This window comes from Eucyclogobius newberryi, unplaced genomic scaffold (assembly GCF_026437365.1).
Source record: "Eucyclogobius newberryi isolate DKJ021-1_F unplaced genomic scaffold, fEucNew1.0.hap1 SCAF_8, whole genome shotgun sequence".
Taxonomy (NCBI): Eukaryota; Metazoa; Chordata; class Actinopteri; order Gobiiformes; family Gobiidae; genus Eucyclogobius; species Eucyclogobius newberryi.
This window is the reverse complement of record NW_027316500.1, coordinates 39,251,075-39,266,317: the sequence shown is the minus strand read 5'-3', so window position 1 is coordinate 39,266,317 and position 15,243 is coordinate 39,251,075. Positions and strand designations below refer to the sequence as shown.

The window sequence follows — 15,243 nt, the reverse complement described above, 5'->3', positions numbered from 1 at the left end:
CTGCAGCTAAAGCTCCTCCTCTGTGGGATTGAGCCTTTACAGAGCCAGTGACACATGTACTAGTTTAGGCACAATTTGGCCCGTGTATGGAGAGGAGAGCGTCTCAATGATGGTGTACGTACAGTTGTGGTGGCACCTGGTGACGCTGTCGGTGTCGAGGGCGTGGTAAAAGTCGTAGACCGATCGGCCAATCAGATCCTCCAGTGTGTAGCCCATAAGCTCTGTTACACTGCAAACACACACAAACACACACACAAACAAACACACATGAACACCAGGTTTAAATCCACCGCACCTGGTTCCTCCCTCCTGTCACCGTCAGCCAATCATAGCCAAGCAAAGTTAAAGGGATAAGGTATAGGGCACCTACAAGTCCCATAGGCCCCTCCAAGTCCCATAGGCCCCTCCCCGCGCTGCTGGATCCCAGTCCAGACGACTGTCCAGAACCCTCCTGGACCCTCCTGGACCAATGAGGGATTACACCAACTCATCAGTGAAAAAAGATTTTCAATGTTACATTATGTTTAGCCCTCGACCCAAAATGGTAAAAGCCGTGTTTGTCCAGAGGAGACATAAGTCATCATTATGTTTATTTGTCATTTAAAAACCACGATATTGATCTGAAAAACAAGACAACTCTGTTTTGTTCATGTGTTCACGTCTCTCTCGTCAGAGCGGAGAACCCAATGTTCCTAATGAGTGTAAGTCCGGCCGAGCCCGCCCACAGCTCATTTGTGTAATTAGTAACAAGATTTATTCAGCGATTACATTTCAACAAAAAAGTCCTCTGAAGAAAATGGGTCCTTGTTTGAAACTTGGACGTACAAAGAGTCTGAGCCACAAGAAACCTTTGTCCTGCTGAGCGGATGATAAGATTATTGTGTTGTGTAACCTGTGTGTGTGCCACAAACTGAGGCCTCCTGCTGGTGCCAGAGTCAGGACTAAACATGGACCGGCCTCCTGCTGGAGCCAGAGTCAGGACTAAACATGGACCGGCCTCCTGCTGGTGCCAGAGTCAGGACTAAACATGGACCGGCCTCCTGCTGGAGCCAGAGTCAGGACTAAACATGGACCGGCCTCCTGCTGGTGCCAGAGTCAGGACTAAACATGCACCGGCCTCCTGCTGGTGCCAGAGTCAGGACTAAACATGGAGCGGCCTCCTGCTGGTGCCAGAGTCAGGACTAAACATGGAGCGGCCTCCTGCTGGTGCCAGAGTCAGGACTAAACATGGAGCGGCCTCCTGCTGGTGCCAGAGTCAGGACTAAACATGGACCGGCCTCCTGCTGGTGCCAGAGTCAGGACTAAACATGGACCGGCCTCCTGCTGGTGCCAGAGTCAGGACTAAACATGGACCGGCCTCCTGCTGGTGCCAGAGTCAGGACTAAACATGGACCGGCCTCCTGCTGGTGCCAGAGTCAGGACTAAACATGGACCAGCCTCCTGCTGGTGCCAGAGTCAGGACTAAACATGGGCCGGCCTCCTGCTGGTGCCAGAGTCAGGACTAAACATGGGCCGGCCTCCTGCTGGTGCCAGAGTCAGGACTAAACATGGACCGGCCTCTTGCTGGTGCCAGAGTCAGGACTAAACATGGACCGGCCTCCTGCTGGTGCCAGAGTCAGGACTAAACATGGACCGGCCTCCTGCTGGTGCCAGAGGGGCCAGAGGGGCCTCCTGCTGGTGCAACAGATCAGTGTGTGGATGCAAAACAACTCTCTCCAGCTGAACTCAGACCAGCCCGTCTCAGGGGGAGTGTGGTACCTGTCGCTCAGGGGGAGTGTGGTACCTGTCGCTCAGGGGGAGTGTGGTACCTGTCGCTCAGGGGGAGTGTGGTACCTGTCGCTCATGGGGAGTGTGGTACCTGTCGCTCAGGGGGAGTGTGGTACCTGTCGCTCAGGGGGAGTGTGGTACCTGTCGCTCAGGGGGAGTGTGGTACCTGTCGCTCATGGGGAGTGTGGTACCTGTCGCTCAGGGGGAGTGTGGTACCTGTCGCTCAGGGGGAGTGTGGTACCTGTCGCTCAGGGGGAGTGTGGTACCTGTCGCTCAGGGGGAGTGTGGTACCTGTCGTCGCAGTAGGTGAACTTCATGTCCATGCTGTGGCGGCTCATGAAGGTCTTGCTGTCCAGGGGCGTGTCGATGTGGGAGGGGTGGGCGATGGGCTCACACATGAGGACCGCGCAGGTGAGGGGGGGCTCTTTAAAACCACACAGCACTCGAGAGGGGGCCCCACTGTACACCTTCAGCTGTCCTGTGCAGTGCAGCACCTGGAACCATATGTCACCATGAACCCTTTGTGACTTGCCAACACGCCAATGACCAACATGCCCGAAACATGACCAAAGAAAACACTGCCATCTTTTTCCATATTTGGTTCCATATTTTTCCCAAGTGTTCCAATAATTTATCCCCCAGACTAAAAGTTTCAGATTTAAAATAAAAACAGATACAGTTATGTGGAGTTATACTTTTTGAGAGACAGATGTTTCAATGAATATTCAAAAAACATAATGAATAGGTAACAGTTAAAATCTTCCTATAAAATACTGTAATATCGAAAGTATCGCTCTGGTTTTGAAGGATGTGAAAGAGCATTTTTGTGACAGAAACAAAGGAGGTCATGAATGTGCTTCGTAAAGATAATCTAATTCTATGTGAACAAAAGAATTATTGGAGCGAGCTACAGTGCGCCCGGCCTGCCCATACTGGCCAAGACTCCGCCCCCTCACGACCACCACCGGGTTGAGTGGTTGCAGTTACTTAATAAACTGTTCGTTAATTATGAATTTTCTGAATCTTTGGTCATGCTTTCTTACAGCAAATGAATGTGTAGTATTTATGACGGATAGACACAATAATTGTAAATAATAATAAAGTGTGATGTTCCTCCTCATAAGAGTCGCACTTTAAGTGAATCAAACGTTTGAAGGTATTAAAATCAAACACTGAAGAAGAAATCACAGAAAGACACAATACATACAAAGGAATACTATAATAATACAAATCCCACCACAACAGCCTTGTTTTACCTTCCAGCTGGCGGACTTGAGGTTGACCGTGCGCCCCCTGTTGGTCACTGTGCACTTCATCCTCATGAAGAAGTCTCTGTCTGTGGTGAGCTCCTTGACATTTTTGGCACTACCTGTAACAAAGGAGCTTACATTTCATTTGGAGACAGCCCAACAGTACACAAGAAGAGAAATAACAGGATTAAAGCTGCAAGCGGCATCGAAGGCCCTCAGTGCTGTGTGCCTGAGGCCTGCTTTGTACTCAGCACAAGTCTCACTGAACTCACACATTGCTATGGCTACGCTGTAAGAAATATGACATGTTACAATTGGCTTTTTGGATTGGGACGCCACAATTTGTGCAGTATTGATATATAGGGTATATATAAGTTGTGGGGCCAGACTTGAAAGTTAAACAACTGATTCAAATGAGGGCAAATCAGACAAGATGTCGGCCATACGGTTAGTCGGGGGGCGTGGCCACAATCATATTTTTGTCCTCATGAGGGGAATGCGAGTGCATCATTTCCTGGCTTGACAACAAATGTTGGGACTCCCATAGGTGCACTGTATTTAGACTTTTCCAGGGGGCGCTGTTGTGCCATGTTTAGTTTTTGAGCAAGTTTAGAGGGACAAGCATTTTGACAGAATAGAGCACAGACACATGCAGCAGGCCTCTTTGATTACAGGACAATCACTTCTGTGAAAGTATATGCAACAAATATGGACAAACACAATTCCAAAACTATTGGTGCTAAATCCAAAAATGAACCATCACATTTGGTGGAGTCCTAAACTTGATAAATGCAATGTGGGGATGCCGAAGGTGCCGAAGGTGCCGAAGGTGCGAAGGTGCCGAAGGTGCCGAAGGTGCTGAAGGTGCACTGTCGGCATCCCTTATGGAGTTACAACAGATGCATGTGAATACACCGTACACTGTACACCGTACACCGTACACCGTACACCGTACACAGTACACTGTACACAGTACACCGTACACCGTACACAGTACACAGTACACAGTACACAGTACACCGTACACAGTACACCGTACACCGTACACCGTACACAGTACACCGTACACCGTACACAGTACACAGTACATACTGAAGGACTGATCATCTCTCATTGTGAAACACTCGTATGCACAATGTGATAAATTCAGAGCTCCTGTATCCGTGTGTCTTCTGCCATACGACAAACCTCAAATCAAACTGGAAGAAATATCGGATCAGCTCAGTCAATACTAGTGACATGGGAGGCATTTCAATAAATGTGCTGAGGGTGGAGCATTAGCTAAACACAGAGAACAAAAATAATCTGAAAAATAAACTCAGACCTGCTTCAAGTCGTCCATCATTGTCCCTGTCCCCAAGAAGCCCCGGATCACTGGACTTAATGACCACAGACCTGTGGCACTGACGTCTGTCATGAAGTCATTTGAGCGCCTGGTCCTGCCCCACCTCAAGTCCCTCACCTCCCCCCTGCTGGACCTCCTGCTGGACCTCCTGCTGGACCCCCTGCTGGATCCCCCTGCTGGACCTCCTGCTGGACTCCCTGCTGGACCTCCTGCTGGACCTCCTGCTGGACCCCCTGCTGGATCCCCCTGCTGGACCTCCTGCTGGACTCCCTGCTGGACCTCCTGCTGGACCCCCTGCTGGACCCCCTGCTGGACCCCCTGCTGGACCTCCTGCTGGACCTCCTGCTGGACCCCCTGCTGGACCCCCTGCAGTTCGCCTACAGAGCCAACAGATCTGTGGACGATGCCTTTAACCTGGCTCTCCACTTCACCTGCAGCACCTGGACTCCCCGGGAACCTACTCCAGGATCCTGTTTGTGGACTTCAGCTCTGCATCAACACCACCTCCTGCTCTGCTCCAGGACAAGCTCTCCCAGCTCAACGTGTCTGACTCCACCTGCAGGTGGAGCACTGACTTCCTGATGGATCAGTGCAGCACATGTATTCATGTGTATGATATATGTTATGTAACATATATGTATGATATATGTTATGTAACATATATGTATGATATATGTTATGTACATATATGTATGATATATGTTATGTAACATATATGTATGATATATGTTATGTAACATATATGTATGATATATGTTATGTACATATATGTATGATATATGTTATGTAATGTACATAAATGTATGATATATGTTATGTAACATATATGTATGATATATGTTATGTACATATATGTATGATATATGATATGTACATATATGTATGATATATGCTATGTAACATATATGTATGATACATGTTATGTAATGTACATATATGTATGATATATGTTATGTACATATATGTATGATATATGTTATGTAACATATATGTATGATATATGTTATGTACATATATGTATGATATATGTTATGTAACATATATGTATGATATATGTTATGTAATGTACATAAATGTATGGTATATGTTATGTAACATATATGTATGATATATGTTATGTACATATATGTATGATATATGTTATGTAACATATATGTATGATATATGTTATGTACATATATGTATGATATATGTTATGTAACATATATGTATGATATATGTTATGTACATATATGTATGATATATGTTATGTAACATATATGTATGATATATGTTATGTACATATATGTATGATATATGTTATGTAACATATATGTATGATATATGTTATGTACATATATGTATGATATATGTTATGTAACATATATGTATGATATATGTTATGTACATATATGTATGATATATGCTATGTAACATATATGTATGATACATGTTATGTAATGTACATATATGTATGATATATGTTATGTACATATATGTATGATATATGTTATGTAACATATATGTATGATATATGTTATGTAATGTACATATATGTATGATATATGTTATGTAACATATATGTATGATATATGTTATGTACATATATGTATGATATATGTTATGTACATATATGTATGATATATGTTATGTAACATATATGTATGATATATGTTATGTACATATATGTATGATATATGTTATGTAGATATATGTATGATATATGCTATGTAACATATATGTATGATATATGTTATGTAATGTACATAAATGTATGATATATGTTATGTAACATATATGTATGATATATGTTATGTACATATATGTATGATATATGCTATGTAACATATATGTATGATACATGTTATGTAATGTACATATATGTATGATATATGTTATGTAACATATATCTATGATATATGTTATGTAACATATATGTATGATATATGTTATGTAACATATATGTATGATATATGTTATGTACATATATGTATGATATATGCTATGTAACATATATGTATGATATATGCTATGTAACATATATGTATGATATATGTTATGTAATGTACATATATGTATGATATATGTTATGTAACATATATGTATGATATATGTTATGTACATATATGTATGATATATGTTATGTAACATATATGTATGATATATGTTATGTAACATATATGTTATGTACATATATGTATGATATATGTTATGTAACATATATGTATGATATATGTTATGTAACATATATGTATGATATATGTTATGTACATATATGTATGATATATGCTATGTAACATATATGTATGATATATGTTATGTAACATATATGTATGATACATGTTATGTAATGTACATATATGTATGATATATGTTATGTACATATATGTATGATGTATGTAATGTACATATATGTATGATATATGTTATGTACATATATGTATGATATATGCTATGTAACATATATGTATGATATATGCTATGTAACATATATGTATGATATATGTTATGTAATGTACATATATGTATGATATATGTTATGTAACATATATGTATGATATATGTTATGTACATATATGTATGATATATGTATGTAACATATATGTATGATATAAGTTATGTAACATATATGTATGATATATGTTATGTAACATATATGTATGATATATGTTATGTAACATATATGTTATGTACATATATGTATGATATATGTTATGTAACATATATGTATGATATATGTTATGTACATATATGTATGATATATGTTATGTAACATATATGTATGATATATGTTATGTAACATATATGTATGATATATGTTATGTAACATATATGTATGATATATGTTATGTACATATATGTATGATATATGTTATGTAACATATATGTATGATATATGTTATGTAACATATATGTATGATATATGTTATGTAACATATATGTATGATATATGTTATGTAACATATATGTATGATATATGTTATGTACATATATGTATGATATATGTTATGTAACATATATGTATGATATATGTTAGCGTGGCTAAAGCTAGCGTGCACGGGAACAGTTTTGCCTCATTTCTTTGACTTCTCTGCATGTGAGGGGCGTGGCTAAAGCCTCTACGCCGCGTTTGAACCTCTCTTTATGTCGTGCGTTGGCTTTGGATCATGTCAGACGCTTTATGAGCTGGAAATATCAGATTGTGGCTCTTGACAGAGCGAGTGCCATAAACAGGAAACAGTTGTGGGCGGGGCAGAATGAGGTCAATTCTTTTTTGTCACTTTTGCTTTGTGTGACGTCATAAATATTAGCACTGAATATCAAGACTGTTTAAAATGACAATTTCAGTTCATTTGGGTTAAAGTTAGGTTTACACTCGCCCTGACTTTTAACCTTAAACCTTTAACTTTAGGAGGGACACTGACCGGTCGTCTTCAGGCTCAGGTTCTCTCGGATTTCCTCGTGGTCACAGGGATGAGTGAAGTCAAAGATGCTGTGACCGGTCAGCTCCACCTGAAGTGTAGAAACACAAAGAAAGCTCAAAGTAACTGTAATGTCCCAAAGAATCTGAAAACAAAAGCCTCAGTTTGAAAGGAAAATGGTCTTATTTTGAAGTATGTTAGGCCCGTAGGCTTTATGAGTCAGGACAGGGATGAAACCGGGGAAGGACATGCAGCAAACTCCACGCCTGTGCTACACCCAGCGTCTGGTCAGCATCCGGACCCCCCACTGTGAGGCGACGGATGTTCTTACATGAGTGGACATTTCACTTTGAGCTGGATCTGTTTCCATGAAAAGGGCATGTATTATATGACCATCTGATGGAGTCAGATCAGATGTTTCCTCTGTAAAGTACAAAATATCATGTCTTTTGCAGAGAGTCCTTGTGGTGGCTGGAGTTAGACCAGTTCCTCACTTCATATTGACACTCTGAATCATACTTTTGAAGCTCGTACTGTAATACTTCAAACAAATGACACATCCATGTTGTTAGAACATGTTCCAGAATGAACTGTTGGAGGCAAAGTGGCCGATATTAAATCTAACTATTAGGGCTGCAATGTGCTGCTTTTATTGTGAAGGGTCAGTGCGTATGGTTGTGTCCAGATGAAGCGGCTCAGGACGTGCTGCTGCAGGACATTTAGAGACAAGAAAGCTTCTTCATATGAATGTCATTCTTACTCTTTTCCTCTGTGGAGTCCGTGTATTATTCAGATCATGATTTTTTGATTATTAAACTTGTTGTTGAATTTCTCTATAATTGATTAGTTGCGATTGGTCACTTCAGCCCTATAATCTATAAACCAGTGGTGTGTGGTGACCTTTCTGGATGGACAAGCAGACCCGGAGAACACACACCTGTCCCACTGAGCTGACCTCTCCAGCACATCAGAGCGCCTACTTCAAAGAACAATTCATGACACAAATTAGCGTTGTATGTTATTAAGATTCTGCCTGTGTTTAATCATTGGAAACGTGAACAGAGCCTGAGCTACAGGCACAAGATTCACAGGTTTCTTCAGGTGTTTAGAGTTTGTCCTCAGAGCACATGTGCAGAGCTCTAAACAAGCTTCTGTTCTAGAAGCTCATGTCAGAGGGCGGAGCATGAACGGGCCTCTGAACACGCCCACAGACTGAGCAGCTGCAGCAGAAGAAGACCAAAGCTTCCTGCAGTACTGCTCAGTGACCTGTAGAGGCCACTAAAAGACAGCGGGACTTCAGCCGAGCTTCAGCAGCAGAAGTGAGGGGAAAACAGGCTCATTAGGATATATTTGATTTACAACTTCATAGTAATTTTAGATTTTATTGGTCAATTGTCACAGTCTGCTCATCAGACCACTCCTTACACCTGCCTCTGCTCCGCTCTACCTGTTAGCCACGCCTCCTTATCAGACCACTCCCTACACCTGCCTCTGCTCCGCTCTACCTGTTAGCCACGCCTCCTTATCAGACCACTCCCTACACCTGCCTCTGCTCCGCTCTACCTGTTAGCCACGCCTCCTTATCAGACCACTCCCTACACCTGCCTCTGCTCCGCTCTACCTGTTAGCCACGCCTCCTTATCAGACCACTCCCTACACCTGCCTCTGCTCCGCTCTACCTGTTAGCCACGCCTCCTTATCAGACCACTCCTTACACCTGCCTCTGCTCCGCTCTACCTGTTAGCCACGCCTCCTCATCAGACCACTCCTTACACCTGCCTCTGCTCCGCTCTACCTGTTAGCCACGCCTCCTTATCAGACCACTCCCTACACCTGCCTCTGCTCCGCTCTACCTGTTAGCCACGCCTCCTTATCAGACCACTCCTTACACCTGCCTCTGCTCCGCTCTACCTGTTAGCCACGCCTCCTCATCAGACCACTCCTTACACCTGCCTCTGCTCCGCTCTACCTGTTAGCCACGCCTCCTCATCAGACCACTCCTTACACCTGCCTCTGCTCCGCTCTACCTGTTAGCCACGCCTCCTTATCAGACCACTCCCTACACCTGCCTCTGCTCCGCTCTACCTGTTAGCCACGCCTCCTTATCAGACCACTCCCTACACCTGCCTCTGCTCCGCTCTACCTGTTAACCACGCCTCCTCATCAAACCACTCCCTACACCTGCCTCTGCTCCGCTCTACCTGTTAGCCACGCCTCCTCATCAGACCACTCCCTACACCTGCCTCTGCTCCGCTCTACCTGTTAGCCACGCCTCCTCATCAGACCACTCCCTACACCTGCCTCTGCTCCGCTCTACCTGTTAGCCACGCCTCCTCATCAGACCACTCCCTACACCTGCCTCTGCTCCGCTCTACCTGTTAACCACGCCTCCTCATCAGACCACTCCCTACACCTGCCTCTGCTCCGCTCTACCTGTTAGCCACGCCTCCTCATCAGACCACTCCTTACACCTGCCTCTGCTCCGCTCTACCTGTTAGCCACGCCTCCTCATCAGACCACTCCCCACACCTGTCTCTGCTCTACTCTACCTGTTAGCCACGCCTCCTCATCAGACCACTCCCCACACCTGTCTCTGCTCTACTCTACCTGTTAGCCACGCCTCCTCATCAGACCACTCCCTACACCTGCCTCTGCTCCGCTCTACCTGTTAACCACGCCTCCTTATCAGACCACTCCCTACACCTGCCTCTGCTCCGCTCTACCTGTTAACCACGCCTCCTTATCAGACCACTCCCTACACCTGCCTCTGCTCCGCTCTACCTGTTAGCCACGCCTCCTCATCAGACCACTCCCCACACCTGTCTCTGCTCTACTCTACCTGTTAGCCACGCCTCCTCATCAGACCACTCCCCACACCTGTCTCTGCTCTACTCTACCTGTTAGCCACGCCTCCTCATCAGACCACTCCCCACACCTGTGACAGCTCTGCCTGTTCCTGTCTCTGCTCCAGTGCCAGATTGTTCTTGTGCTATGCCTGACTTTCCAGCATTTTCCCACGGGCTTATTCCCTGTCCCTGACCTCATTTGTCCCTGACCTGCCTGTCCCTGACCTGCCTGTCCCTGACCTGCCTGTCCCTGACCTGCCTGTCCCTGACCTCGTCTGTCCCTGACTTGCCTGTCCCTGACCTGCCTGTCCCTGACCTGCCTGTCCCTGACCTCGTCTGTCCCTGACCTGCCTGTCCCTGACCTGCCTGTTAGAAGATCACTGTGAGCCAAGACTTAACCCCCTGACTCTGAATAAACTGTTAAAGTCTGTTGTTATAAATAAAGGTCATTACCCACTGATATTCCGTCTGCCTGTGCTGCTTTTAGGGCCTCACCACAGACAGTCCATCACTGCTATAAAGTCATGTGCGAAAGTTAAAGCTGCACTAAAAACACCACATCTCCATAAGTCAGTTCATTTGGCCTGAGCAAAGCAGTGGTTGTAGAAATAAGTGCAGGTTAGCTCACTTAGTCCTTTAGCTCACTTAGTCCTTTAGCTCACTTAGTCCTTCTCTCACGGTGACGTCGCACCATGAGAGAGAAACAGGGACACGCCCAACCGTTCATTCACATGGTTCACATGAAACGTGCTTGAAGTGATAAACCGGTCGTCATGTTTGGCTGATACAGTATATTTCTTATTTTACAAAAGGCCAGAATGAGCATGAAATATCATCCAATATGTTTTTCTTTTTTACCAACAGCTGCTTCTGACACACACCAGACACCGGCGCTTTAAGATGATGTCATAAATGTTTCCCCGCGTGACTGTCCTTATTGCTGTTTGTGTGGCCTCTAATTCTCCATCAACAGGACGAGTGTGCACTGGACACATGCGTGTGCACTGGACACATGCGTGTGCACTGGACACATGCGTGTGCACTGGACACATGCGTGTGCACTGGACACATGCGTGTGCTCTGTACACATGCGTGTGCACTGGACACATGCGTGTGCTCTGGACACATGCGTGTGCACTGGACACATGCGTGTGCTCTGGACACATGCGTGTGCACTGGACACATGCGTGTGCACTGGACACATGCGTGTGCACTGGACACATGCGTGTGCTCTGGACACATGCGTGTGCACTGGACACATGCGTGTGCTCTGGACACATGCGTGTGCACTGGACACATGCGTGTGCTCTGGACACATGCGTGTGCACTGGCCACATGCGTGTGCTCTGTACACATGCGTGTGCACTGGACACATGCGTGTGCTCTGGACACATGCGTGTGCTCTGGACACATGCGTGTGCACTGGACACATGCGTGTGCTCTGGACACATGCGTGTGCACTGGACACATGCGTGTGCTCTGGACACATGCGTGTGCTCTGGACACATGCGTGTGCACTGGACACATGCGTGTGCTCTGGACACATGCGTGTGCACTGGACACATGCGTGTGCTCTGGACACATGCGTGTGCTCTGGACACATGCGTGTGCACTGGACACATGCGTGTGCTCTGGACACATGCGTGTGCACTGGACACATGCGTGTGCTCTGGACACATGCGTGTGCTCTGGACACATGCGTGTGCACTGGACACATGCGTGTGCTCTGGACACATGCGTGTGCACTGGACACATGCGTGTGCTCTGGACACATGCGTGTGCTCTGGACACATGCGTGTGCACTGGACACATGCGTGTGCTCTGGACACATGCGTGTGCACTGGACACATGCGTGTGCACTGGACACATGCGTGTGCTCTGGACACATGCGTGTGCACTGGACACATGCGTGTGCTCTGGACACATGCGTGTGCACTGGACACATGCGTGTGCACTGGACACACGCGTCCTGTTGATGGCCCTCAGAGGGCTCTGGGGACCCTTTGCTTCAGGGGACATTTACCTGGCAGAGGCCCATGAACCTGTTGATGTTCTCAGACAGAAAGATCATGTCTCCCTCTGATGTTACCACGGTGATGAAGCCCTCTAGAGACTTGAGGTACAGGCTGTCCATCTGTCCATCGTCTGTGCTGCTGCGGCCTGAGTGGACACAGTAAACAGACACATGTGAGCGGGCTGGACACAGACACAAGCTGGACACAGACACAGACACAGACATGGGTTGGACATGTGGAAAAGACATTCTATAAAAAGAATGTATGCATTCAATAGTTTTATGTAACGCCTTTTCACACTTAAAGTTTTCAACATTCATTACACACACTGATTCAGGTCCTGGTTTAGTCCTGGTTTAGTCCTGGTTTAGACCTGGTTTAGTCCTGGTTTAGACCTGGTTTAGTCCTGGTTTAGACCTGGTTTAGTCCTGGTTTAGTCCTGGTTTAGACCTGGTTTAGTCCTGGTTTAGTCCTGGTTTAGTCCTGGTTTAGACCTGGTTTAGACCTGGTTTAGACCTGGTTTAGTCCTGGTTTAGTCCTGGTTTAGACCTGGTTTAGTCCTGGTTTAGTCCTGGTTTAGACCTGGTTTAGTCCTGGTTTAGTCCTGGTTTAGACCTGGTTTAGTCCTGGTTTAGTCCTGGTTTAGTCCTGGTTTAGACCTGGTTTAGACCTGGTTTAGACCTGGTTTAGTCCTGGTTTAGACCTGGTTTAGACCTGGTTTAGACCTGGTTTAGTCCTGGTTTAGGCCTGGTTTAGTCCTGGTTTAGTCCTGGTTTAGACCTGGTTTAGTCCTGGTTTAGTCCTGGTTTAGTCCTGGTTTAGTCCTGGTTTAGACCTGGTTTAGTCCTGGTTTAGACCTGGTTTAGACCTGGTTTAGTCCTGGTTTAGACCTGGTTTAGACCTGGTTTAGTCCTGGTTTAGACCTGGTTTAGACCTGGTTTAGACCTGGTTTAGTCCTGGTTTAGGCCTGGTTTAGTCCTGGTTTAGTCCTGGTTTAGACCTGGTTTAGTCCTGGTTTAGTCCTGGTTTAGTCCTGGTTTAGGCCTGGTTTAGTCCTGGTTTAGTCCTGGTTTAGTCCTGGTTTAGTCCTGGTTTAGACCTGGTTTAGTCCTGGTTTAGTCCTGGTTTAGTCCTGGTTTAGTCCTGGTTTAGTCCTGGTTTAGACCTGGTTTAGTCCTGGTTTAGTCCTGGTTTAGACCTGTTTTAGTCCTGGTTTAGTCCTGGTTTAGTCCTGGTTTGATTACATATTCAATCACTAGGAAAAAGCTTTGTAGATGTTAATATTATCATTATTAAACATAAAACACAGAACACGACACGTCCAGGTTTAGGCTCATCAATGGAATCTAACTAACACCGTCCCAAATAAGCGTCCCACGTGTCCCAAACAAGTGTCCCACGTGTCCCAAACAAGCGTCCCACGTGTCCCAAACAAGCGTCCCACGTGTCCCAAACAAGCGTCCCACACGACCCAAACAAGCGTCCCACGTGTCACAAACAAGCGTCCCACGTGTCCCAAACAAGCGTCCCACACGACCCAAACAAGCGTCCCACGTGTCACAAACAAGCGTCCCACGTGTCCCAAACAAGCGTCCCACGTGTCCCAAACAAGCGTCCCACGTGTCACAAACAAGCGTCCCACGTGTCCCAAACAAGCGTCCCACGTGTCACAAACAAGCGTCCCACGTGTCCCAAACATGCGTCCCACGTGTCCCAAACAAGCGTCCCACGTGTCCCAAACAAGCGTCCCACGTGTCCCAAACAAGCGTCCCACGTGTCCCAAACAAGCGTCCCACGTGTCCCAAACAAGCGTCCCACGTGTCACAAACAAGCGTCCCACGTGTCCCAAACATGCGTCCCACGTGTCCCAAACAAGCGTCCCACGTGTCCCAAACAAGCGTCCCACGTGTCCCAAACAAGCGTCCCACGTGTCCCAAACAAGCGTCCCACGTGTCACAAACAAGCGTCTCACGTGTCCCAAACAAGCGTCCCACGTGTCCCAAACAAGCGTCCCACGTGTCCCAAACAAGCGTCCCACGTGTCACAAACAAGCGTCCCACTTGTCCCAAACAAGCGTCCTACGTGTCCCAAACAAGCGTCCCACGTGTCACAAACAAGCGTCCCACGTGTCCCAAATAAGCGTCCCACGTGTCCGAAACAAGTGTCCCACGTGTCCCAAATAAGCGTCCCACGTGTCCCAAACAAGTGTCCCACGTGTCACAAACAAGCGTCCCACGTGTCCCAAACAAGCGTCCCACGTGTCCCAAACAAGCGTCCCACGTGTCCCAAACAAGCGTCCCACGTGTCCCAAACAAGCGTCCCACGTGTCCCAAATAAGCGTCCCACGTGTCCCAAACAAGCGTCCCACGTGTCCCAAACAAGCGTCCCACGTGTCCCAAACAAGCGTCCCACGTGTCACAAACAAGCGTCCCACGTGTCACAAACAAGCGTCCCACGTGTCCCAAACAAGCGTCCCACGTGTCACAAACAAGCGTCCCACGTGTCACAAACAAGCGTCCCACGTGTCACAAACAAGCGTCCCACGTGTCACAAACAAGCGTCCCACGTGTCACAAACAAGCGTCCCACGTGTCACAAACAAGCGTCCCACGTGTCACAA

At 46.1% G+C, this 15,243-nt stretch overlaps 1 protein-coding gene across 3 annotated transcripts in view; it reads right to left on the bottom strand.

The window, feature by feature from the left end:
• The window catches only part of LOC140350954 (endothelial PAS domain-containing protein 1-like), a 123,941-nt gene that overhangs the window by 43,417 nt on the left and 65,281 nt on the right, over nt 1-15,243 (bottom strand). For all 3 annotated transcript variants that reach the window (XM_072436556.1, XM_072436558.1, XM_072436557.1), the window contains exons 3-7: nt 12,633-12,769; nt 7,761-7,854; nt 3,024-3,136; nt 2,059-2,261; nt 123-229 (exon numbers count right to left, since the gene is read on the bottom strand). In XM_072436556.1, the coding sequence (XP_072292657.1) occupies nt 123-229; nt 2,059-2,261; nt 3,024-3,136; nt 7,761-7,854; nt 12,633-12,769 (654 nt within the window). The remainder of the gene's footprint in view (nt 1-122; nt 230-2,058; nt 2,262-3,023; nt 3,137-7,760; nt 7,855-12,632; nt 12,770-15,243) is intronic.